This window comes from Panthera pardus, unplaced genomic scaffold (genome assembly GCF_024362965.1).
Source record: "Panthera pardus isolate Hobbes unplaced genomic scaffold, ASM2436296v1 HiC_scaffold_27, whole genome shotgun sequence".
Lineage (NCBI taxonomy): Eukaryota > Metazoa > Chordata > Mammalia > Carnivora > Felidae > Panthera > Panthera pardus.
The window spans coordinates 46,234,086-46,259,032 of NW_026526843.1; the positions used below are offsets into that span (position 1 = coordinate 46,234,086).

Sequence of the window (24,947 nt, forward strand, 5' to 3'; positions counted from 1 at the left end):
GGCAAGGGGCGCCTGGGTGGCTCAGTCGGTTAAGCGGCCGACTTCGGCTCCGGTCATGATCTCACGGTCCGTGAGTTCCAGCCCCGCGTCGGGCTCTGCGCTGACAGCTCAGAGCCTGGAGCCTGTTTCAGATTCTGTGTCTCCCTCTCTCTGACCCTCCCCCGTTCATGCTCTGTCTCTCTCTGTCTCAAAAATAAATAAACGTTAAAAAAAAAAAAAGAATCCTGGCAATATTCTGAGCTCTGTAAGATATCCCTCTCAGTTTTTACTAGCAGTTCCTTTGGCTCGTCTCCAGTCTATTTAGAATTTGGCACCTCTTTCAGCCAAAGACCTGAAAGTTCATTTTAAAGTTCCTATCCTGGCCTCATCTTGCAAATGGGGAAATCAAGGCATATGAGTTTTCAGGTGTCTGTAGGCTGACCTTGAGTCCTGACACCCCACTATCTGTTTCTATCTTACCTTTGCTGCACACAGTCTTGCCCAGAAAGGAAACTATGGCCCAATTGCCTCTCAGGTCTCCTCCGCCCCACCCCACCATGATATTATCTGGAGGGCAATAGGACCTAGGGAAGTTCAACCCTGAGGCAGACAGAGACGCACCTGCCTAACAGCGTGAGTTGAGCAAGTGTGCAAGCGAGCTAGTTCGGGAGGGCGGGGTAGAAGTGGGCGTCTGCTGCTTTTGGGGAAGAGGAAAGCTGTGGCTCCCTCTGGGATCCGGGGTTCGTGGTGGAAAGCAATTCCGAAGACTGGCCCAAGCCCTTTTTTGCCACGCCTCTCCGCCCGGCGCATCCTTGGGCTGCCTGCCCTGGAACTCGCAGGCTGGTTTTTTGCTCGGCCCCAGCTGTCCCTCCCACCTCGCCCGCCCCCGCCATAATTGCCTGAGTTCCAGAAGCTGCCGACCTCCCGCAGCTAGAACTGCAGACCAGGGAGGACCCCAGCGGCAGGCGGCACCCAAGAGTTTGGTGACATCTGCCTTTGCCCTCCGGGGCTGGCGTCCCGCACGTCGTGCTTCTAGCTAGCAAAGTTTCTCTGTAGAAAAGAAGTACGTTTAGCCTTGTGTTGATCCTACCGCGCGCGCGCACCCTGCTTCTCTCCTGGGAGATTGGACATTGCGCTCGGGGCCCCGGCCTGCTAGCTGCCTTGGGGGCGGGGCTTGGGGAATCCGTGGAGTCCGCCCGAGTACCCTCGACTCTTCGCAGGTCCTGGAGAGAGCGCCGGCGAGCAGGCAAGCTAATAACCAGAGCCTAGCGATGGTTAGGATACCTGGGCACTGAAATAAACCCCCGAAGGGACGCTCAGGCTGCACCCGCTCTTCCGCCCTGGTTCAGTTCTCGGCCGGTTTGAGAGGGCATACTGGTCAGGATTCGTCCGGAGTAGCTGCCGAGTGTTGGTGCCCGGACAGAGTGGCTACCCCCCTCCCTGGGGGGGCTGCGCCAAGAAGCGGCACAGGAAACAGCAGTCCCCATGGCCTGTCACGTGCCTGGAATTGGACTTCGGACTGGGCGCTAAAATGCTTGCTTTTGCCTTGTCCAGGTTTCACAGCACGTATGTGGACGATTGGAATCCTGGGCCAATGAAGAGTCAAGTTCAAAGTGGTACTTCTGGACTCACCATCTCAGACTCCAACAAGTGTAACTTGAGACTAGGAAGAGGGGTCTCTTGCTCTAACAGATCTCCATTCTGCAATTGTACTTGACAGCTCTCTTCACCGATACTTGGACTGCAGTGGCTACAGGGTTCCCTTGGGTGGGGTGGGGGTTGCTCTGAAGACCAGACTGCAACACTCAGAACCTCGACAATGGACCGAGTTTATGAAATTCCTGAGGAGCCTAACATGGATCCAATTTCATCTCTGGAGGAAGATGTCATCCGTGGGGCCAACCCCCGATTTACCTTTCCATTTGGCATCCTCTTCTCTACCTTTTTGTACTGTGGGGAGGCTGCATCTGCCTTGTACATGGTTAGAATCTATCGTAAGAATAGTGAAACCTACTGGATGACATACACCTTATCCTTCTTTATGTTTTCATCCATTATGGTCCAGTTGACCCTCATTTTTGTCCACAGAGATCTGGCCAAAGACAAGCCGCTATCATTGTTTATGCATCTAATCCTCTTGGGACCTATTGTCAGGTGAGCAACTTTTTACTTTTAAAAAAAATTTTTAATTGTTTATTTTTGAGAGAGAGAGCGTGCACGAGTGGGGGAGGGGCAGAAAGAGAGGGAGACACAGAATCTGAAGCAGGCTCCAAGCTCTGAGCTGTCAGCACAGAGCTGGATGCAGGGCTCAAACTCACGAACTGGGAGATCATGACCTGAACCAAAGTGGGACACTTAACCGACTGAATTATCCAGGCACCCCGGTGAGCAACTTTTGAATTTCTCCCCCACCCGATTTATGCAGAGAAAGATGAAGCTAATATTCACAAGACTGAAACTGTGTCTCTGATCTAATCATTTCTCCCATTCCGTTCCACTCTTGGCTTCCCTGCCTACCATCTAAAAAAACTTTATCTGAAACCTTAAATGCCACCGCAATGAACATGTGCCATGTACCTATGTTGTAAAACCAGGTACAGTACCACTGATGAGACTTCATTAGTGTTTGCTATTTGGATTTGAATTGTGAAAATTGGTATCGGGAGGACCAGCTGATGAGGTCAACCTGTGCACACGGGCCGTAACTTCAGAGTGTGTTAGTTTGACTCTGCCTTTTAAAACACTCTATAAATTGGATCTCACATTCAATTTCTTTACCCTGAGCTGCTTGGGCTGGTGCTGCTGCCATTTCCAAATTTTCCAGAGTTATTTGACATCCAGAAAATATTTTAAGCTATTTGTGGTCGTCTAGTACCCCAACCCATTGTAGTTCATTTTTTAAATGTTTATTTTTGAAAGAGAGCATGAGTGGGGAGGGGCAGAGAGAGAGAGAGGGAGACACAGAATCCAAAGCAGGCTCCAGGCTCTGAGCTTTCAGCACAGAGCCTGATGTGGGGCTTGAACTCATGAACCACAAGATCATGACCTGAGCCTGAGCCAAAGGAAGTCGGAAACTTAACCAACTGAGCCACCCAGGCACCCTGTAGTTCATTTTCTGTATTGGTTCATCAGTCTCCTGTTTCTCACTTTGTATATTTCTGCAATAAAGGTACATGGTTAGAGGGGGCAAAGAAAGATAGTCCATCTCTCCATCTGGATACTGTAGTGCAATATAATAGTATCAAGTCTTTCCATTTAAGATTGCCTTGAAGGGATGAGAATGTGCCTTATCTTAAGGAGACAGGCATCTGTGTCAGCAGTCTCATCTGGATGCTATTAGATTTTCAAGGTAGGGAGACATTGCAAAACTTATGAAGTCAGGAGGAAGGAATGGACAAGGTTTGTCTTGATTGCAAGAGAGGCAGAAACCTGCAATCAGCTGAAGAATGTGTCAGAGTGTTGATGTAATTGCAGTGGGAAGATATTTCATCATTACAGAACTAAACACAGTGTGAAACTGTTTAAGGATAGAACTCCCCTACTTAAAAAAAATTTAAATCAATTTATGTTCAAGGAGGGATTGATCAGGCTCCATTAGAGAAAATATTGGATATCAGCAGAAATAGTAGTCTGGAATTCCAGTGGCTTGGAGTCTAGTCTTGTGTCATTGACCAGTTGCATGGCTTTGGTGAAGTTTCTGAAAATGCCTTAGGCCCCAGTTTCTTCATCTGTACAATAAATGGGTTGGGCTAGATCATGGGTCTCAAAGACAAATGCTTACAGGGGCCAGGCAGGTCTCATAAATGAGTGAAGCAGGCCAAGTATGGGAAAACCAGTAGCTTCAATGTGTGATGATAAAGGAAAACAAAATCTCAGTGTTAGAGAAATAGTATAGAGTGGTGACTAGCAGTGGCAAGCTGGAGTCTGCATGATTTGCCTAAAGGAGGCAGCTGCACTACATTTCCAACCCATTGTTACACTGTTAGAATTTAGACACAATGTTTCCAGATTCCCCAACTTTTCAGGAGGAGATTCCAAGACAGGATATTATATGAAACATCATTTTAAATTTTGGTAATTTGACTCATTACATAAAAATGTATGTATGGGCCAAACCATAGCTGTTGGTGAGATGTGACTCAGCTGACCTATATGCAACCTTCGGACTAAGGAATCCAAAGGTCCTTTCCAATTCTAAATCTTTGAAGGTAAGCTGCAACAGACCTCATCTTGAACTTGGCAAAGAAATTTATAGATGTCACTAGAGGTGCAAGGAAACCATTCTTCTCTCCTCTTTCAAATGCAATATATTGAATTAACAGATCAAGCACTGTCAAGATACAAATTTCAGCAAGTCCTGCCCCAGTCCATAGTTTAGACTTCCCTCCTTTGCTTTGTGGGCTCCCAAGCCATCTTTGATGTGGACGCTCCATTTGGAGTGTTGTGTACTGTATTTCACTTTTGTTACTTAGCTTTCACTAGAAATGATTGGAAAGCATTTATAATCTCAGCTAACCTGACAGCAGGGAAGAAATATTAAAAGCTCATAAATTGTATCCTTGATATACTTATTTTCAAGGCAAATTACTTTTTGGTAGAGAGGAACTTGATTAGTGCTATTAGGCACACGGAGGGAGGTATTTAGAGGGCCTGGCTCCCTTATCTGAAAAGCAAAGCTACTTCTGAAAATGAAAATGTACTCTAATTTACTGAAGCTTAGAAGCAAGGCGAACACCCTTACTTAAACTAGTAAATAGCCTTTAGAAGCATAAACAGAATGCTTTGTGTCACTACCTCCCCCAATATTTTATTAAGGAATAGCACTGATGAGCCTTGGTTAAAAATCTAAAATCTTTTGTTGGAAACGCATTTAGCTTTTTTCTTCTCTGTTCTCTCTTCCTTCCATCTTTTCCTCTCCCAGATTTTAGAGTTTGAAACATCATGCTTCAGAATAACACATATGCCCCAGTCTCAAAGGATCCTGTGGAGAATGGCAGCCAGCACATATTCCAAACCTTCCTATTGGGAGCCAAAGGCCTAGAAAGCATATAAATCTCTGAGCTCATCTTTAGCCTATTTTTTTCCATTAAATTACATTGCCATTATGATCATCCTCTCCTCCCATCATTTCTCACCCTGCATTCTTTTCTTCCTTCTTACTCTTTCATTTGCTCAGAAAAAAATTGATCAAATACTCACCATGTGGTAAGTGTGGTAGGTAAGATAAATACAACCCATGCCCTCAATCAGGAAAGATGGCTTAATTTTCACCATAGCTGTTCTTATCATAATGGTCCACAGTTTCCATTCCTGTCAGGGTGAGTGGAGGAAGTGATAACTAAGGTGTTCTGAAACAAAATGTTCTAGTTGCTTTTCTTCTATTCACCACATCAGAATTGCTTAAAGATTTCTGATTTACATGGGGGAGATGGGAGGGATACAGCAGGAAATATGGTCTTATCGCTATCACACTTATCACTAAGATTGGTAGGCTCTCATAAGGATGTTTTCCTCTTGTAAAGAAAGAAGTTTAAAAGGCTTTTGGCACCAGATAGGTCAAGAGGCCCCCCTGAAGCAACTTTTAGAGCTTTTGATGTTCCCTAGGTATGTAGCACATTCAGTTCTGAGTTGTCAAGTCTTTTAAGTACCTTTGTTATTGAGTGGCATCACTGTATAGCTGATGTGTTTTCTAGATGTAAGACGTTTTGGCAAGATAGTTATAGTTGTCAGCTTTGTCTTGAAAAAAGCAGAACTCAAAAGCCCCAAGTATGGAGGTAAATGCTTTGCATAAAGAAAACTTTACCTCAGGAACTTGAGGTGTTATGAAAACCAGGGCCTTTAAGAACCTTCATCATTGTGCTCACTTTGGCAGCACATATACTAAAATTGGAATGATACAACGAAGATTAGCATGGTCTCTGCACAAGGATGACCTGCAAATTCATGAAGCGTTCCATATTTTTTGTATGTAATTGATGAATTACTTAATTGTACTCCTGAAATCAATATTGCACTGTATGTTAACTGGCTAGAATTTAAAAGTTTGGAAGGAAAAAAAATCACCCACAGAGTCTTAAAAAAAAAAAAACTTTATCATTTTCTCTCACCACATTATTTACATAATATCTTTGTGTTCAAGGCACTTTTCTACCATAGTCCTATTTTTTTATTTAAAAATTTTTAATGTTTATTTTTGATAGAGACAGAGCATGAGTGGGGGAAGGGGCAGAGAGAGAGGGAGACACAGAATCTGAAGCAGACTTCAGGCTCTGGGCTGTCAGTACAGAGCCCGCTGTGGGGCTCAAACCCACAAACCGTGAGATCAGAACCTGAGCTGAAGTCGGATGCTTAATCAACTGAGCCACCCAGGTTCCCCTACCATATACCTGTTCTTGAGACAAAGCAATTCCTTAAATCTTCAAAAAAAAAAAAAACAACCCACTCTGAAATGGTGTTCTTAAGTCAGTAGATGACCAACTGGACAAAAAAAAAAAAGATTTAGACTCAAGTAACTTGTAGAAGGCATGACCAACTCTTTGACTCATGACAAATGGGTAGAATGGGAAAAAAGGAATGGTAAAAAGTAGCACAAACTCCCCGAGTTTATGTATTATTCACCTCTCACCTCTACTACAGTCTTCCTTCCCAGGACAGCTTTAGTTAAGTGCCTGTGATGCTTTACTTCCACAGATGTTTGGAGGCCATGATTAAGTACCTCACACTGTGGAAGAAAGAGGGGCAGGAGGAGCCCTATGTCAGCCTCACCCGAAAGAAGATGCTAATAAGTGGCGAGGAGGTGCTGATAGAATGGGAGGTGGGCCACTCCATCCGGACCCTGGCTATGCACCGCAATGCGTACAAACGTATGTCACAGATCCAAGCCTTCCTGGGCTCAGTGCCCCAGCTGACCTATCAGCTCTATGTGACTCTGATCTCTGCAGAGGTCCCCCTGGGTAGAGGTGAGTAGGGTCAGGAGAGGGGAGGGCTCCATTTAAATCAGGGGTCTTAGAACTTTAGACCTGACATGATCTCACAGTCTGTGAGTTTGAGCCCCATGTAGGGCTCTGTGCTGACAGCTCAGAGCCTGGATCCTGTTTCAGATTCTGTGTCTCCCTCTTTCTCTCTCCTCCCCTGCTCATGCTGTCTCTCTCTTCTCAAAAATAAATAAACGTTAAAAATTTTTAATAAAAAAAGGAACTTCAGACCTGAGCTATCTAATATACTGGCCTCATGTGGTTATTTAAATTAAAATGAAAAATAAAAAAAATTACTTCCTCAGTCATACTAGCCACATTTTAAGTGTTCACTAGCTGTCTGTGATTAGTGGTTACTGTATTGGACAGCACAGGTATTACACAACATTTCCACCATTGCACAAAGTTCTGGTGGACAGCACTGTTAGAGAACTTCAGGAGCCAGACATTTAGGCCTCCCACATTCTTAAACTGGGGTAATCCATTTAGACTAACAATGCCACAGATAAACTCTCTCTGGGCCCAGAAGAAGCTGATAATACCAGAACTCAGTAGGACATTTTCCCTAGCCCAGGGTGTTTAAATTATACTAAGGTTTTTTTTGTTTGATTTGCTTTAGGGATGGTCATCTTTTAATAAGAGTTTCCCAAATATTACTGATCATGAGAAAACATATTGCTGAATGAAAGCCCCTTTTTAAAAAAATTATATCTCCTACTCAGACCTGATTCACTCTCTGTGGGGAGGCCAGGAATCTGTATCTTTTTTAAATACCCCAGTTGATTCTGAGCAGCTGCATTTGGGAACCACTGATGTCATCACTCCAGTGGGGAGAAGGAAAAGGGGTGTGGAATGAATCCTGAAGAGAATGAGGCTTGCTCCCAGTTCTGACCTTCTGTGTGATTTGGGGAGGAAGTTACCCAAGAGGTCACAGTCTTAATTTTCCACTTGTAAAAGAGGGCTCCTGAGATGAGTAAGACCTCTAGGAGAGGAGGAAATGTGAGTCAGTGTTTTCAAAGTCAAGATAAAGTACTGTTAATGAGTTTTAACAGCCCAAGATTAGCTTCATCTGCTTGGGTTGGAGCTTGTACAGCTGTGGGTACAGCTTTGAACCATTTCCTCATTATTAGATACTGATCCTGTGTGGCAAAGCCCCATGTCGCAAATAAATGTAAAGAGGGAATTTGTTCCCTTTTGTCTTTTTCTCCACTACAAATTGTTCATGATGTTCTGTTGGTCTTGATGTTTTTACATACCTAGAATTGACAGTAGTGTGAAAAGGATATGATGATGTTTTTCCTCCTGAGAATTTTGAAGGTTATCAAATCATCTAATTAAAATATGTATACATTACAAAAGTAATACATGCACAAACCAATTGACCTACAAGTAATCCTATATACATAGAAAATTTCTGGAAAGATATGCAAGAAACCATTTACCTCTGGGCAGTGAAAATGAGAAGTCCGTTGACTTTTACCTTTTACTTTACATCCTTCTATATGGTTTGAAATGTATATAGTTTAAAATTTTTACTATGACCATGTGTTACTGTTTTTAGTCATTATTTTTTAATTAAAAAATCAGACATGATTATAGTAAAAATTCAAAACCACACAGAATATATATATGAAATAACAGATGTAATTTTGCTCCCCAAAGGTAATCTCTGTTAACTATTCAGTATACATCCTTCCAGACTTATTTTTTTACTATATAAACATACATACAATATATACATCTATGTACTTTTGTCAAAAAGGACTGTATTAATCATTTTGTTCAGCAACATGTCTTTTTCAAAAGTATGCCAATCTATTTTTCTTTATTGGTTATTTATATATGCATATATAATGTACATTTTCCTTATATGAATTGGACCATTCTTTCTTGTTCCCTAATCTATTGGTAGGATTAAAGTTTGTTTCTAATTTTTCCATTCAAAAAAGTTTTTTCTAATTCTAAACTGCTCCAGTGAAGATGTTTCTAAGTATCTGTGTACTGGAATGAGACATCATAGGCTAAATTCTTAGCAATAGAAGTACTAGGTGAAAGGATATGCATGTTTGGAATTTTATCAGAGAGCCCTCCTAAAAGGTTGTATGAATTTATATTCCCACATGTAGTGTATGAATGTGCTTTTTCTTTATATGTTAAGCTTAATATTATTTAGTTGTATAATTATAAAATTAAAAAACTGACTACTTAAATCACTTGCTTTAAATTGTGAGGGAAGCTGAATACCTTTTCATGGTTGGTTCTTGTGTTCTTTAAATTGTTTATGTTCTTACTGACACTTTTTAGTGGGTTGTCTTTTTCTTATTAATTTGTAGGAGTTATTTTCTTATTCTGGTATTAATCCTTTCTCTGCTGTAGATAAATGTGTATGTATACATTTGTGTAATGTTTTATATGTGTGTACATATATACATTTTAAAAGTGCATTGGGGTGTCTGGGTGGCTCAGTCCATTAAGTGTTGGACTTTGGCTCAGGTCATGATCTCATAGTTCATGGGTTCGAGTCCCACATCGGGGTCTGTGCTGACAGCTCAGAGCCTGGAGCCTGCTTCAGATTCTGTGTCTCCCTCTTTTTCTCTCTGCTCCTCCCTCCCATTCTTTCTCTCTCTCTCAAAAATAAATATTAAATTAATTTTTGTATTACAAATTTTTTTCATTAATGTTTTTAAATTTATTTTTGAAGGAGAGAGAGAGACAGAGCATGAGTAGGGGAGGAACAGAGAGAGAGGGAGACACAGAATTCGAAGTAGGCTTCAGGCTCTAAGCTGGAGCTTGTCAGCACAGAGCCCGATGTGGGGCTCGAACCCACAAACTGTGAGATCATGACCTGAACCGAAGTCAGACGCTTAATCGACTGAGCCACCCAGGGGCCCCAACATTAAAAAAATGATTTAAAAGTACATGTACATGTTATACATGTAAAAGGTGTGACATACATGTGCAACACACCATATAAGATACACAATATAATTATATATTCTGGCTTTCTGAAGTATTAAATTTTTATGTATTTAAGTTCCTTGTTTTAGATTGTGTGTACTTCTTACAAAGGCCTTTAACAGCTCCTGTTAGGTCAATTTAGCCTAATCTTCCAAATAGATGAATTTCCACAATCAATTTGTCACTTCTCCCACCAAAACGCAAAACAATAACACCAACAAAAGGAAAAAACAACATTTCATTGAGACTGTATATTGGGATTGCATTTAATTATTTAGGTTATTTTGGAGGGAATTTACATCTTTACAGGATCAATTGGTTTCATATTAGAAGATGATATATCTCTCCATTTTGTTAAATATTTTTAAGTCACTGTATTGAGGTATTATTGACAAAAGTCTCTACCTATTTAAACTTATCCACTTTGATGAATCTGGAGATAAGTATACATCCGTGAAATATCACCACAATCTATACCATAAGTGTGCAAGGCCTATAGCAAGAAAACTATACAAGTTTACTGAAGTACATTAAAAAATATGTAATGAAATGTACTTTAGTGAAGTTGTATAATTTTCTTCCTGTAGGTTTTGCACATTTTTGTAAGGCTTATTTCTAGGTATTCCATTAATTTTTAAATCACCTGACTTCCTAAGTGTCAGGTAGTGCCTAAGTAGGGGAAATGAATGTATTACACATTTTGGAAACAGGGAATGATGATAATGATAGGAGCTAGCAGATAGCATTTACTATGTTCTGAACATTGCTCTAAACCCTTTATAAGTGATTATTTTAATTTTTACAACAGCCCTGTGATATAATTATTGTCATCCCCATTTTAACAAATGAGGAAAGAGAGTCCCTGAGAGGTTAAGCAAATTCCCAATGGTTTCATAAGTAATAGTTGGAAAAGATTGGACTGGACTCCAGGATGTCTGCCTGCAGAACCCATGTTTCTAGTCATATATCACTATACAAAGAATATAAGGGAAACTTTCTCCAAGGCCTTGTTTTAGATTCTTTGGTGATTTCTCCTATTAAAAAATTTCTGACAGTACCATCTCTTAAGGTTTTGCAACCAGTTTTTTGGTTTCATTTTCCTCATTTTCATCCACTCTTCTGTCTTCTCCTTGCTATCCCTTTTCTAATCTGTTTTTCTGTTGGAGGCCATCTGGATCAGTGTAGATGAGCAAATTCACTAACAGCATTATGATATCTTATGGCATGAGTCTATCTGTAGGGAGACAGATGGAAGGTGTTTTTACATTTATGGGAAGCATCAGGCTTTCTCCCTTGTATTACATTACTATCAATAAATGAGTTTTAATTTAAGGGAAAGAATCACTACACTTAGCTAGATGTATATACACTCTGATGTTCCCAAGTCCACAAGGAGCATCAATTCTTAAGGCTGGGACTAAGAGTGGTTTATAATGCTGAATATATCAAATCATTATGTTGTACACCTTAAACTAATACAATATTATATGTCAATTATATCTCAATAAACATGGAAAAATAATAAAAATAAGGCTAAGGGTAGACACTTCAAGAGAGTCTCTCATTCCAATCTTTGAGATTCCAACACTCTACTTAGAGCTGAAAAGGATCTTGGAAACAAAGCTGTGCTGCTTTTGGGGTTTCCATGGGGAAGTCTTCACTTTTCTTGCAGATTAAGTTGACATCTCCATGCCTCCAGTTTCCTGGATCCAGTATTTTTATGGGAACAGAAAGTTCCAGCTTTTTTTTTTTTTTTGGATGAGTTACCCCTCAGGCCTCTCACTCTCCTTGAGAGTACTAGATTTTTCTTAGTGATTGGTATTCTTTGATAGAAAGGAGTAAAAAGAAAGGGCCATTGTGTGACTTATAGTTGAGACTTCATGTAGCAAGTTATGGAGCACCCTGACCCTTGAGGGCCAATTCTATATAGTCGTATGGATGTTATGGGCTATGATTTTTTTTTTTAATTTTTAAACCACTCTGGTAGAATTTTGGAGATTCCTAAAATATACCAAAGCACCTGGGTGATAAATTGATATTGCTGATGATTAATGCAAGCAATTCTAGAGTAACTCAGTAAATTGGGGAATTAAGGCACATAGATATTCAGTGACTTTCACACAGCTTTCACAGAGCTGAACCAAAGGCTTCTAATTGTAGATATGTTATGCTGCCTTTCTAAACTCAGAATTCCTCATTAATTCCACAAACAGTGAGCACCTACTATGTTCCAGGCAGTATGTTAGACTCTGAGGATATAGGCAGTGAACAAAATAGACATGATCTTTTCTGCCTTCATGGAATTTCCAGTATACATTCTGACACATTCTACAAGCACATACAAAATTAGTTCCTTAAAGAGGATGTATGCCAAAGAAGGGACATCTATAATCAAAGGCACTCCCATGAATTTCCTAGGACTGGATTTTTTCAGAACTTCTGCCTTCATTGTTTGCTCAAAAGCCTGTTTCATCAAGTGGATGCTGCCCTATCCCCTTTATATATGCTCTTCTTTTGTTAGTGACCTCTCAATGCTAGTTTTGGGATCCACTGTTTTTAAAAAATTCATTTTGTGGGGTGCCACAGTCAAACCTCTGACTCTTGATTTCCACTCAGGTTATGATCTCACAGTTTCGTGAGTTTGAGCCCCATGTTGGGCTCTGTGCTGACAGCACAGAGCCTGCTTGGGATTCTCTCTCCCTCTTTCTCTGCCCCTTCCCCACTCAGGCTCTCTTTGTCTCTCTGAAATAAATAAACTTTACAAAGTTCATTTTGTATGTTTAGATGATTATTAAAGTATTACAGTGTGTGTTCATTGTGGGAAATTTAGAAAATAGAAAAAAGATTTTTAAAAGTGGTATAATACCTATCACAAAAAATATATATTTCAGTTTATTCCCATTTTTTTCTGTGCATGCTGTTTTCTTTTTAAAAAAATTTTGTTTAATATTTGAGAGAGAGAGAGCTTGCACACCTGAGCAGAGGAAGGACCAGAGGGAGAGGAGAGAGAGACTCCCAAGCAGGCTCTAAACTGTCAGCATGAAGCCTAATGCAGGGCTCTATCTCATGAACTGTGAGATGACCTGAGCCAAAACCAAGAGTCAGACACTTAACTGACTGAGCCACCCAGGCACCCCTGTGCATGCTGTTTTCTGTGCTAACATAGCTGTGTTCATACGTGAGTTTGCTCTTAACTGGGCCCTCAAGTCTCACCTATGACCTCTCCAGACCTCTGGGTCAGAGTCTACGCTTCACCAACATAGTCTGATTGTCAATTTTTTGTTTTTTTCTTTGTTTGTTTGTTTTTTACAGCTGTGCTAATGGTCTTTTCCCTGATATCTGTCACCTATGGGGCTACCCTCTGCAATATGTTGGCTATCCAGATCAAGTATGATGAATACAAGATTCGCCTTGGGCCATTAGAAGTCCTCTGCATCACCATCTGGCGGACCTTGGAGATCACTTCCCGCCTCGTGATTCTGGTGCTCTTCTCAGCCACATTGAAATTGAAAGCTGTGCCCTTCTTATTGCTTAACTTCCTGATCATCCTCTTTGAGCCTTGGGTGAAGTTCTGGAGGAGTGGTGCCCAGATGCCCAATAACATTGAGAAAAATTTCAGCCGGGTCGGCACCCTGGTGGTGCTGATTTCTATTACCGTCCTCTATGCTGGCATCAACTTCTCTTGCTGGTCAGCTTTGCAGTTGAAATTGGCAGATAGGGACCTTGTTGACAAAGGTCAGAACTGGGGACATATGGGCCTGCACTATATTGTGAGATTGGTAGAAAATGTGATCATGGTTTTGGTTTTCAAGTTCTTTGGAGTGAAAGTGTTGCTGAATTACTGTCATTCCTTGATTGCTTTGCAGCTCATCATTGCTTATCTGATTTCCATTGGCTTCATGCTCCTTTTCTTCCAGTACTTGCACCCATTGCGATCACTCTTTACCCACAATGTAGTAGACTACCTCCATTGTGTCTGCTGCCACCAGAACCCCCGGGGAAGGGTTGAGAACTCAGAACCATCCTGTGATGCTGAAGCAAGGCAAAGCATTGTCTGATTCTATCTTCTGGGTATTTGGGGATAGGTTGGGTTTTGCCAAGAGCAACTGTGAAATTGAAGGAGAGGATGAGGCTCATAGATGAGTACCCACCGGGACATTTTCTTAAATTTTCTGGTAAACCTATAAGAAGAAAGAGCAGCTCCCAGATAGGTTTTATTTCCTTAAGATTGACTGCTATGTTTGGAAACCAGGGTAGCTGTTATATACCTAGAAGGGCCGAGGATACGTTAACACCCCTCCCACCCAGGTCAGTTGTCTGGCTGCCCTTGGGGATAATTTATCTCCAAGCACTTTAGGCTTTCTGTGTGTGATATTGTAGCTCTGTTCATTTGCTTGAGGCATTACTGAGCTTTCCTATGGTTGAAAGCCCAGAATCCCACTAGAATATATCCTGACTGATAAGAGGTTGTGACAACTTGCTAGCTATCAGTACCTCCCAGGAAACTGGCTGATTAATGTGGAACCTGTAACTGTAAGCATGGCTGGCTTTTTAAAAATCCAAGGAGAAACTCTGGTTTAAAAAGAAAACCCCCACTATTAAAAGAGCCGCTCCTCAAACAAGTTATTTCTCCATCAGGATTTTACTAGTGATCATCCATCAAAAACTTCTCTTTTCTAGCGGCTCTTCATAGGCACACTCTGAGGAGGGAGTGCCTAGTAGGATCCTTCAGGGCATAAGCCAGAATGACTCTTTTTCATGGATCTGCATAGGCCTCCTTCCAGCTTATGGAATGGAGTGGTTGAGTAAAATCTCTTACTTGGAGCCTCATTTTCAGGAATTCCCTCCAAACTGGCCTTTCTGTGCGCTTGGTGTTTTACTAGTTGATGTGGATCTCAGAAAAGGTGAACTGTAATTGAAAATGTTTCTAATGTATGGGAGAAACGAAGATTGCTTTGTGTCTCCTACTGTTCTGAGTATTTTGTTGTTATTTTATTTTTAGGAGAGAGAGAAGGGGACATTACCTTCATGTTGTTTGGGGTTTGGATGGTGGCTAATACTCCAAGGTAGAGTAAAGGCAGAGGAGGGAAACCAGATCACATTAAATCATCATTGGTACTGGTTTTTGCCCACAGGATTTTATTTTCTAATAAGTAAATGTTTATCAACCCTCTGCTCATTCCCACATCCCTGGTGGATGAATGCATCCACCTTTCTTGGGTGTCTCGGTGTTTACATCTCCTATCAGTTGGGCATGTTGATGGGAATGCCAGCCAGATGCCTCTAAAGTAACCAAGGAATTGAGGTTAGTATGACCACTGCCTATTGGGACATGGTATCCCAGCATTTACCTAACTAATGCTTACCCCTCACAGACCAGGAAAGTGAGAATTCCTAGTAGCACGTCCCAATTATTGCTACCACAGTGCTGTGAGAAACCGCAAACAATCTGACCTAAAGTTTCTCATCCCCATCCAGTTTTACTCTTGGGATCATGTTAAGAATTTATCTTTAGCCATTTCCCTTCCTTTTACCCAATGTCAGGACATGATGGTGGAGGAGCTCCCTCTTTTAAGTAACAGGGCTGTTAGCCAGAATTGTCCTATTTCCTGGCATGTCTAGTGTGGTTTCCTATCTTCAACCATTGTTTGGGGCTAAAAGGATTGGATAATTAATGTGGGGAAGAGTAAAGTGACTTTCTTTGGAGCAGTGAATATTTTCTTTTTCAATCCAATTTCTCATTTTATCTCTGATGAAGGGACTTAGCAGTGTCAGCTTTTTATGACAACGACCTATTTCTGACTTTGTTGTTTAAGGTGATTTTGAAAGACTCTATTAGGCCTCCAGACAAACCCACTGTCTCTTTGGAATTCAAGCAAAAATTTCTTCCCAGTGGTTAATATACCCTTACATTAAAATCAGAAGTGGTATAGAACTATAATTTTGCCCATAAAAGTCATGTGAATCAGTTTCTTAAGGTACAGGTGCTATGGGAACACAGCAACACACACTGAGCCAGGCAGGCCAATTAGAGCTAGAGTAGAGATACATGGGGCAGAAAAATGTGCCTTTCTACTAGACCAGACATATTTTTTCCCAGGTATCCTCCCCAGCCTCAGTAACCTAATATCTCTGGAATGCTGGGAGTTCAGGGTGAGGGGTGTGAATCAGCTTCCAACCTGAAAAACCTGCTGTCCTTACCCAAAGAGAAGAGATTGTAATAATACATTATGCAAATGAACTCTCAGAACCTCCTATAGGTGCTGGCCTTTCTGTTTCATAGCAATCTTCTAGATACACAGGAAAAGGAGGAGTTTCAGAATATGGTGTTGGGGCAAGGGAAATGCTTACATCTGCAAACACCTCTTTTTTAAGTTTATTTATTTATTTTGAGGGAGAGAACATGCACACATGGAAGGGACAGAGAGAAAGAGAATCTCAAGCAGGTTCCACACTGTCAGTGCAGAGCCTGATGTGGGGCTTGATCCCACAAACCATGAGATGACCTGAGGCAAAATCAAGAGTTGGACGCTTAACCGACTGAGCCACCAAGGCAGCCCCCCCATCTGCAAATACCTCTTTAATTGACTACTCTCTTTTTACCCTTTGAAATCTTAAAGTAACACAGGGTATTTGTGTAGGGGCAAGTCTTCCTGAGTGGGAGAAAAGGCAGAGATGGGACCAGCAAAAGGGTCTTGGAAGAGGAAGGCAAAACCATGAAGTTTAGGGGAAAAAAGAGTCTATTGTAGCAACAGCTTTTTCATATTATTGGAAATTCGGTAGGCTAAGTATGGGCAAATGAACATGTTAAGGAAATGTATTAAACTAATAGTTGTCTATTTGCTCCACAAATTCTTTAAAGACTATGGGCATAGAATTGTGGGCACTGTAGGTGAATTAAATAATAGCTAATACTTTATAAGCATTTACTATATGTCTGGCATGGTGCTTTATTGCATTCAATCCTCAAAACAACCCTTATGAGGTAAGTACTATTTCCCCCCATTTTATAGATGAAGATTCCAAGGCATACAAAAGTGAAGTTACTTGCAAAAGTCACAGCTAGTATAAGAGCCAGGTTTCAGTCTTAAGCACTCAGTCTCCAGAGCTTATACGCTTTTTTTTCCCTAAATATAATTTATTGTCATGTTAGCTAACACACAGTATATAGACTGTGCTCTTGGTTTTGGAAGTAGATTCCCATGACTCATCACTTAGATACAACACCCAGTGCTCCTCCCAACAAATGCCCTCCTCAATTCCCATCACCCATTTTGAGAGAGAAAAAGAGAGTGCATGTGAGCTGTGGGGAGGAGGAGAGAGAGGAGTAGAGACAGAGAATCCCAAGCAGGCTCTGCACTGATAGCACAGGGCTTGAACTCAGAAAACTGTAAGATCATGACCTGAGCCAAAATCAAGTCAGGCCCTCAACTGACTGAGCTACCCGGGTGCCCCCAGAGCTTATACTCTTAATCATGACACAAGCCTCTAAATTGTTAGGTCGTTTGTAGAGTTATTTTAATATGTTAGTGGTTTGAGGAATATTTTCTGGGATATGGCTGGGTTCATATCAAGCATTCTTTCTTACAAACACTCCTGATCAAGGGGAACTACTCAATTTACTCTAGAGAGAAAAAGGTCAAGTCCTAAAAAGCCTGAAATGAAAATTGAGTATGTGTTCATATGTACTTGTAGGTTGGTATTGGGAGTGGGGGGATAGCACTGGGGAGAGTGGTAGATGGACCCATTTCCTTTCTAGTTTCAGGATTTTGTCTCTTGTATATTCTTAAACACACACCTTCCGTATCCAGGTCGTGGGAATAAAGCTGGAGGGAGCAATTACTACTCAGTTTCATATGAATTCTTCCCCTCAAAACAACCAGTCATAGCAGGGGAATGCTAAAGCCTATTCTCTTATACTTCTTCTTATCAACACTGCCCTTACTTCTGAGAAGCTGAGTCCTAGTTCTAAAGCAGGCCGTGGGATATGGATGTTGAATAATAATGTCCCTCCCCCAGCTGTCACAGTCCTGAGAGCCTAGGTCAACATTTGGTGCTCTTTCAGCCAGCCTCCTCACACCTGCACCTCACAAGGTCATGATTCTTGGTATTACAGAGTTGATGGCTCCTTCCAGGGAAAGAGTGGTGTGTGCAGCTGAAGAAGAATGTTCACCAGGACATTCCATCTAAACCTATGGAGTTCTGTTTCTGAAAAGTCCCTTAGTATAAAAGCAGATGACTCTGGACCCTCCAAAATATTTACCTACCCAAGAGTGGGGATCTTCATTCTCTGAAAGTTTTGTCATTGGGCTTTATTACTGTCATCAGGGGACACACATGCCCATAACCTTAGGCCTTTCCTCTTGAAGGACCAGCACACACTTTAGACCTTAGAGGCTCCGGGATGCACAGTAAAAGTATATGAGCCTTGGCAACAAAGCACACACCATGTGAAACTGGGAAGTAGCAAGGCCAACCTGTGTGAGATATGGGAACCAAGTGTGAAAAGAATACATTTTCATGTATAGAGATAACATCTGAATAACACTATATTATATTCAAGGCACATTTACACATATTAGCTCTGTTACCATTGTATTGTTGCTAGGACAAGCTCTCTGAGTTGTGCATGTGAATTTGTGTTGTTCTGACCTTTAATTTATCAAACAATTATTAAACTCATTTTGTGCCAGGAAAACATATGTGGATATTTCAAAGTGCTTTATAGATGCTGAAAGACTCAAAAGTGAATACAAAATATTGAGTTTAAGTGATGTTGGAGGTAACAGTCACTGGTTCTCATCACTGGTATCAGACTAAAGTATTGGTGCAAATTTTTGGAAGGCAATTTGTCAGAATTAAATGGGCATACTTTTGTCTCAGAATTTTAACCTCTAGGAATGTTTTCCTATGGCAATATAGCCACAGTTGTGCAAAGAGATATGTGCAGGAAAGTTCATGACAGCACTGTTGGTAACAGTGAAAAATTGGTAACAATTTAAATTTACGTCTATAAGTAAATGATTAAATTCTAGCAGTTCTATAGTTGGAATGCTTTCCAGTCATTAAGAAGATATGTGCACCCCTATGTTTATTGCAGCATTATTTACAATAGCCAAGATATGGAAGCAACCTAAGTGTCTATCAATAGATGAATAGGTAAGGAAGTTATCTATTCGCGCGCGCGCACACACACACTGGAATATCATGCAGCCCATAAAAGGATGAGATTGTGCCATTTGAGACAACATGGATGGACATAGAGTGTATTCTGCTAAGTGAAATAAGTCAGATTAAGAAAAACAAATACCATATGGTTTCATTCATAAGTGGAATCTTAAAAAAATGAATAAACAAAAAGAATCAGACCTATAAATATGTAGAACAAACTGATGGTTGTCAGAAGGGAAGGGAGTGGGGGATTGGGCCAAATGGGTGAAGGAGAGAGGGAGAGACAGGCTTCCAGTTATGGAATGAATACGTCATGGGAATAAAAGGCACAGTATAAGGAATAAGTCAATAATATTGTAATAGCCTTATATGGTGACAGATGGTAGCTACACTGGTGGTGGTGAACAAAGCATAATGTATAAACTTGTCAAATCACTAAGTTGTGTACCTGAAACTAGCATTATGTGTCTACTAAAAAAATGAGGTAGATGTATACAGTATGTGCTATGTGAAAAGATTGGTGAAAAAAATTGAAAAACTGTACAGGCTGAGATTATGAAAAATTATTCAAAATGTGGAAACAAGAGTATCATAGGAAGAATAGTGCCCCTCCCACTCCAAGATCTCCATGTCCTAATCCTCACAACTTTTGAATATGTTCTGTTACATGGTAAGGGGGATTTAAGTGTGGAACTGAGTTTGCTAATCTTGACCTTGAAATGGAGAGATTACCCTGAATTATGTGGGTGTGCTAGATGTAATCATAAAGGTCCTCATAAGAGAGAAGGTGATGTGAAAATGGAGGCAGGGTTATTGAGGATGTTACACTGTTGGCTTTGTTTTTCAGAAAGAGAGAGGGTGCAAGTGAGCAAGGGGCAGAGAGAGAGAAATGGGGCTTGAGCTCACCTGAAGTGGGACTTAAGACCATGAACCATGAGATCATGACCTAAGCCAAAGTCGGATGCTTAAATGACTGAACAACCAAGGCACCTACACTGTTGACTTTAAAGATGGAGGAAGGAGGCCACATACTGAGAATGCATCTCTAGAAGCTGTAAAACACAAGGAAACAGATTTCTTCTATAGAGTCTCCAGAAGGAGCAGGGCCTGCCAACACCTTGATTTCAGCCCAGTGAAATGGATATTGGACTTCTGACCATAAGAAAGAACTGTAAGAAAATAAATGCATTTTTTAAGCCAGGACAATTTGTGGTCATTTATTATAACAGCACTAGGAAACTAATACAAAGGGAAAAGATGATTATTTGATGCTTTAATGTCAAGAGCATTTTCTAACAGGCCTGAGGGTCATTTGACTCTCTAGGTCTAGAAAATTACAATTTAGCACAAAATTAGTCATTTTACAAATCTGTAAAACCAATAAAATGCAACAATATATATCCACCTAAAGAAGACAGCATGATTTTGGTTTGTACTGCCCTGTAGGATATTAATCAGCTTTAATTCTAACTTAGCAATATTATTTTAGCATTTTTTTTTTATTTTTTAACTGACTATAAAATACCAGTTCTCAAATTCTCCTTTGAGTCAACTTTGCCATCCTGCTGGTTTCCTCCTTTGTGAGTTAAAATTAAACTTTGACACATGCTCACTCTCTATTTGTATGAAACGTTAAAAAAATTTTGAAAATAATATTTTAACAGTGATCCTGTTTTTGTAAAAACAAAACAATATGGTAGTTGGGGAAACTGGAAAAAATGCTCCAGCAGGTCTCTGGTTGGGGAGTGGGGTTAGGGGGATTTCTTTTGTGTAAAATAGTTGGTAAAATTTAAGTTTTGTATAAGTATATGCAAAAAATGACTCACACACACCATCTGCCTTCAAGTTTAAGATCTGATTGGAGAGAGAGACATGTATTGTATACAACTAACTAGAAATATGAGGCAAAATATGGCAGGTGCCCTTGAAGAAAGTGGGCTATCATGTTGAGTGCTTATTAGATACCAAGGTACATGTTGGGTCATTTACATAATTTCATTTCATCATCATAATGATCCTCTGAGGTAGATGCTATCTGTCTCCATTTTTTAGATGAAAAAGCTGAAGTTGAGTGATGAACCAAAGTCACATGACTAATAAGGGGAAGAGCCAGAATTTGAACTCTGGTCTTTCTGATTTCAAAGCTTATATTCTTTCCAGTCTAGCACACTGCATCCCATAGATGTTGGGTCACATGGTCTGGACTGGGTAGGACTGAAGAAGGTATTTTATACTTATCTTTGGCTCTTTGAATGGGGCAGGTGCATTTACATATAACACACAAGGGAACAGGCAAAGGTCCCCTATCTGTACTACACAAACTAGCCTATGGCTTAGCCTGCTCTATAGGTTCCTGGCCATCCATACGCGCTCATGTTATTGGCTTTGGGCTCCGGTCATTCCTTGCTTTCTTGATATAATTTGGCTCTGCTTCTCTGGTTTGCCAACCTCTGCTTGCTTCACTTGACTCTCCAGTTTGCTCTTCCTCATTGGATTGGCTCACTTGCCAATGAGACATTCCTCCCACCGGCTTCAGCCCCAGGTACCCACACCTGCTAGGCAAGCTCCCTTGTCTTCAAACCAGGAGAGTAGGATTGAACAGGCATAGGTCAGAAATCTAGACCATCCCTGGGAGTGGCATGAAAGAATCATGTGCTTAGGGGGCCAAGCCAGGAATTCAGCACCAGGGCAGTAAAGCAGGAATGTGTTTGAGAATGAAGTTGAAGTTGAGCTTTGAAGGATGGGGAGGTAAATAACAGGGTAAATCTAAATCCTATGGGTGTAACCTGGCCTGGAAACCAGTTGGGCATTGGGCACTGAGGAAAGAAGGAATGCAAATGCTTGATGTTAAGTGAATACTTCTGAGTGAGGTTTGGAGTTTTATTGCCTAATTATTGGAGCCTGCTTCTGCTTGGGCTTTCCCTGTAATACATGGTGGTGTCAGGCAATGAGATCTAAGCAAAGTCCTGTGGGAACCTTGAGGAAAGAGAGATTCAGTTCTGACTGAGGAGCTGAGGAAAGGTCCACAGAGGATGTGGGATTTGAAGTAGGCCTTGTAGGATAAGTATGGTTGCCAGTGGTGGTGGGCGGGGGTGCATTTTAGCAGAGGAAACATTATAAGCAAAGACATAGAGGTATCAAGGTTCATATATGACATATTTTCACTGAACACCAAGCAGTTGTAGTGTGGCTAGAATATAGTGTGTATTGGGGGGGTGAGGCTCAGTAAAAGATGAGGTTAGAGAGGTAGACTGGGAGGTGGGAGAACCACAGAGGGCCTTACATATGTGGGCTTAGAATGTTGAACTTGAATCTAAGCAATGGAGAATCATTGAAGGCTTTAAAAAATATACAGAAATATTGACATCCTGGAGTAATGTACATACAGCTCGATGAATGTTAACACATGTAGAAATGTATGTAACCACCACTACAAGCAGGACACAGAACAATTCCAGTATCCCTGAAAAATTCCCTCACACTGCCCCTTTGTAGTCACACTCTCCTCAGCACCCCTAACCCCTGGCAACCACTGATCTGTTCTCTGTCCCTATACTTTGTCTTTCTGAGAATGTCATATGAATGGAATCATTCAGTACATAACCTCTTGAAGGTTTTTGAGCAGAGTTGTGACATAGGGGTATTTCAGGAAGATCATTTTGGTGTTTGTGTGAAGGATGGATTAGAGTAGGGCAAAACTAGAAGCCAGGAGACCAGCTGCAGGAGTTCAAACCAGAGATGACCATTCCTTTGGCACATGTGGTACATATTCATTAAAAGGCTGATTGAAGTTAATGAAATCGCTGTGGGAAGAAAGGGCACTAAACTAGGTCATGTTTGTATATCTATAATGTTTTGATATACTTTAGTATGATTACCCAGAGGATATAATAGTACACACACACAAACAAGAGAAAATCAGGCCATGAAAGAACACATACAATATAGTCCAAATGTCTTTTTTTTTAAAGACATGCATATGTATTCATAGAAAAATGTCTGGAAGAAAAAAAATGTCTGAAAGCTGTAAAATGTACACTAAGACCTTAATTTGTTATTTCTCCATTGTGGAATTAGAGGTGAGAATTTTATTTATAATATTCATTTATATATATTTATATACAGTTTATATATTATAAAGTTTAAAACATAACATTTCCAAAAGCCATGTCCTCCTGCTCCTCCACCCCCCTGATGACTTGAGAATAGGTAGAAGAATAGGTAGGGTTAAACTTTCTATTATGAAAATGTTCAAACATACATAAGAGGAAATAATATAATGTATTACTATGTACCATCACCCAGCTTCAACAATTATCATTTTACCATTATTATTTCATCTAGCCTCCAATCATTTTTTCAACTGGCTGGAGGATTTTATTTTGTTATTATTTTTATTGAAGTATAATTAATATACAGTGTTCTCTTAGTTTCAACATTTCTATACATTACTCAGTGCTCATCACAATAAGTGAGCTCTAAATCACCTTTATTTCACCCCTTCCCCCACCAAGCTCCCTTCCGGCAATCACCAGTTTGTTCTCTGTATTTAAGTCTGGGTTTTTTGTTTTTTTTTTTTTGTCTTTTTGTTTTCTTAAATTTCACATATGAGTGAAACCATATGGTATTTGTCTTTCTCTAATATTTCACTTAGCATTATAGCCTTTAGATCTATCCATGTTGTTAACAAATGACAAGATGTCATCTTTTTTTGTAGCTGAGTAATATTCCATTGCATATATATACCACATCTTCTTTATCCATTCATCTGTGGATGGACACTTGGGTTACTTCCATATCTTGGCTATTGTAAATAACACTGCAATAAACATAGGAATGAATATATCTTTTCAAATTACTTTTTTTGTTTTCTTTGGGTAAATACCTGTAGTGGGATTACTGGATCATATGGTAATTCTATTTTTTATTTTTTCAGGAACCTTCATACTCTTTTTCACAGTGGATGCACCAATTTGGCTGGAGGATTTTAAAGAAAATTTTACAGTAATTACTTTGGCATGCAATCTAAAACAGATAAGGACATCAAAAAATACACATAATCACTATGCCATCATCATATTCAACAAACTTAACAATAATTCATTAATTCTCAGTTCATATTCAAATTTTCTCAATTGTTTTCAAGATATCTTTCTGCCTTTGATTTGTTCAGCTCAGGATCCAAACAAGATCCACTTGGTTAATAGATTTCTTAAGCCTCTCTTATTTTATAATAGTCTATCTTCCCTTCTTTTATGTCACTGAGTTTTTGAAGAAACTGGGTCTTTTTTTCTGTAGACTCTCCTTCACTCTACATTTGGCCAGTTGCTCCCATATGATACTGTATAACTTACTCTTCTGCCCCCTGTATTTCCTATGACCCAACAGTTAGATCTAGAGGTTTGAATAGATTCAGTGTCAATTTTTTTAGGCAAGGATACCTGATGGATGGTGTTATTTACTTCCTACTGCCTTACATGGCATTATGTCTACATGATCTCATTTTGATTGACGCTAAAAATTGGTGGGTAGGGTTCAGACAATGCCAGCTTATCTCCCCATTCTAAAGATCTCCATCAACTCTTTACCTAATAGTCATTACCTAGATCCATTATTTTATTATGGAATTGCAAAATGGTGATTTTTCTAATGCTAACATTTCTTCTGCATTTATTAGCTGGAATTTTTCTATAAATAAGAGTTTCCTGTCATCAGCTATTGCTTACTTTGAGACACAATTTATACAGGAAAGATAGGATAAATGCTGCGTTTCCCCCTCTTTATCAGCTTTCTGAGAAATGAGTTGATGCCTTAATAACCTCCAATAGTGACCAACAATGGTTTTTTGCTTTTAGCATCATTATG

At 40.3% G+C, this 24,947-nt stretch overlaps 1 protein-coding gene and 1 non-coding gene across 2 annotated transcripts; both read left to right on the forward strand.

Annotated features, from left to right (window-relative positions):
* Nucleotides 1-640: 640 nt before the first annotated feature.
* On the forward strand, nt 641-20,280 carry XKRX (XK related X-linked). Its single transcript, XM_019436034.2, has 4 exons — nt 641-2,133; nt 6,670-6,938; nt 13,224-19,498; nt 19,541-20,280. The coding sequence occupies exons 1-3, from the start codon at nt 1,799-1,801 to the stop codon at nt 13,967-13,969; spliced, it is 1,350 nt and encodes a 449-aa protein (XP_019291579.1). The 5' UTR covers nt 641-1,798; the 3' UTR covers nt 13,970-19,498; nt 19,541-20,280.
* LOC128773940 (U6 spliceosomal RNA) lies at nt 5,836-5,942 on the forward strand. The gene has a single exon (XR_008418433.1). It is a non-coding gene; the product is annotated as a U6 spliceosomal RNA (small nuclear RNA).
* Nucleotides 20,281-24,947: the final 4,667 nt, after the last annotated feature.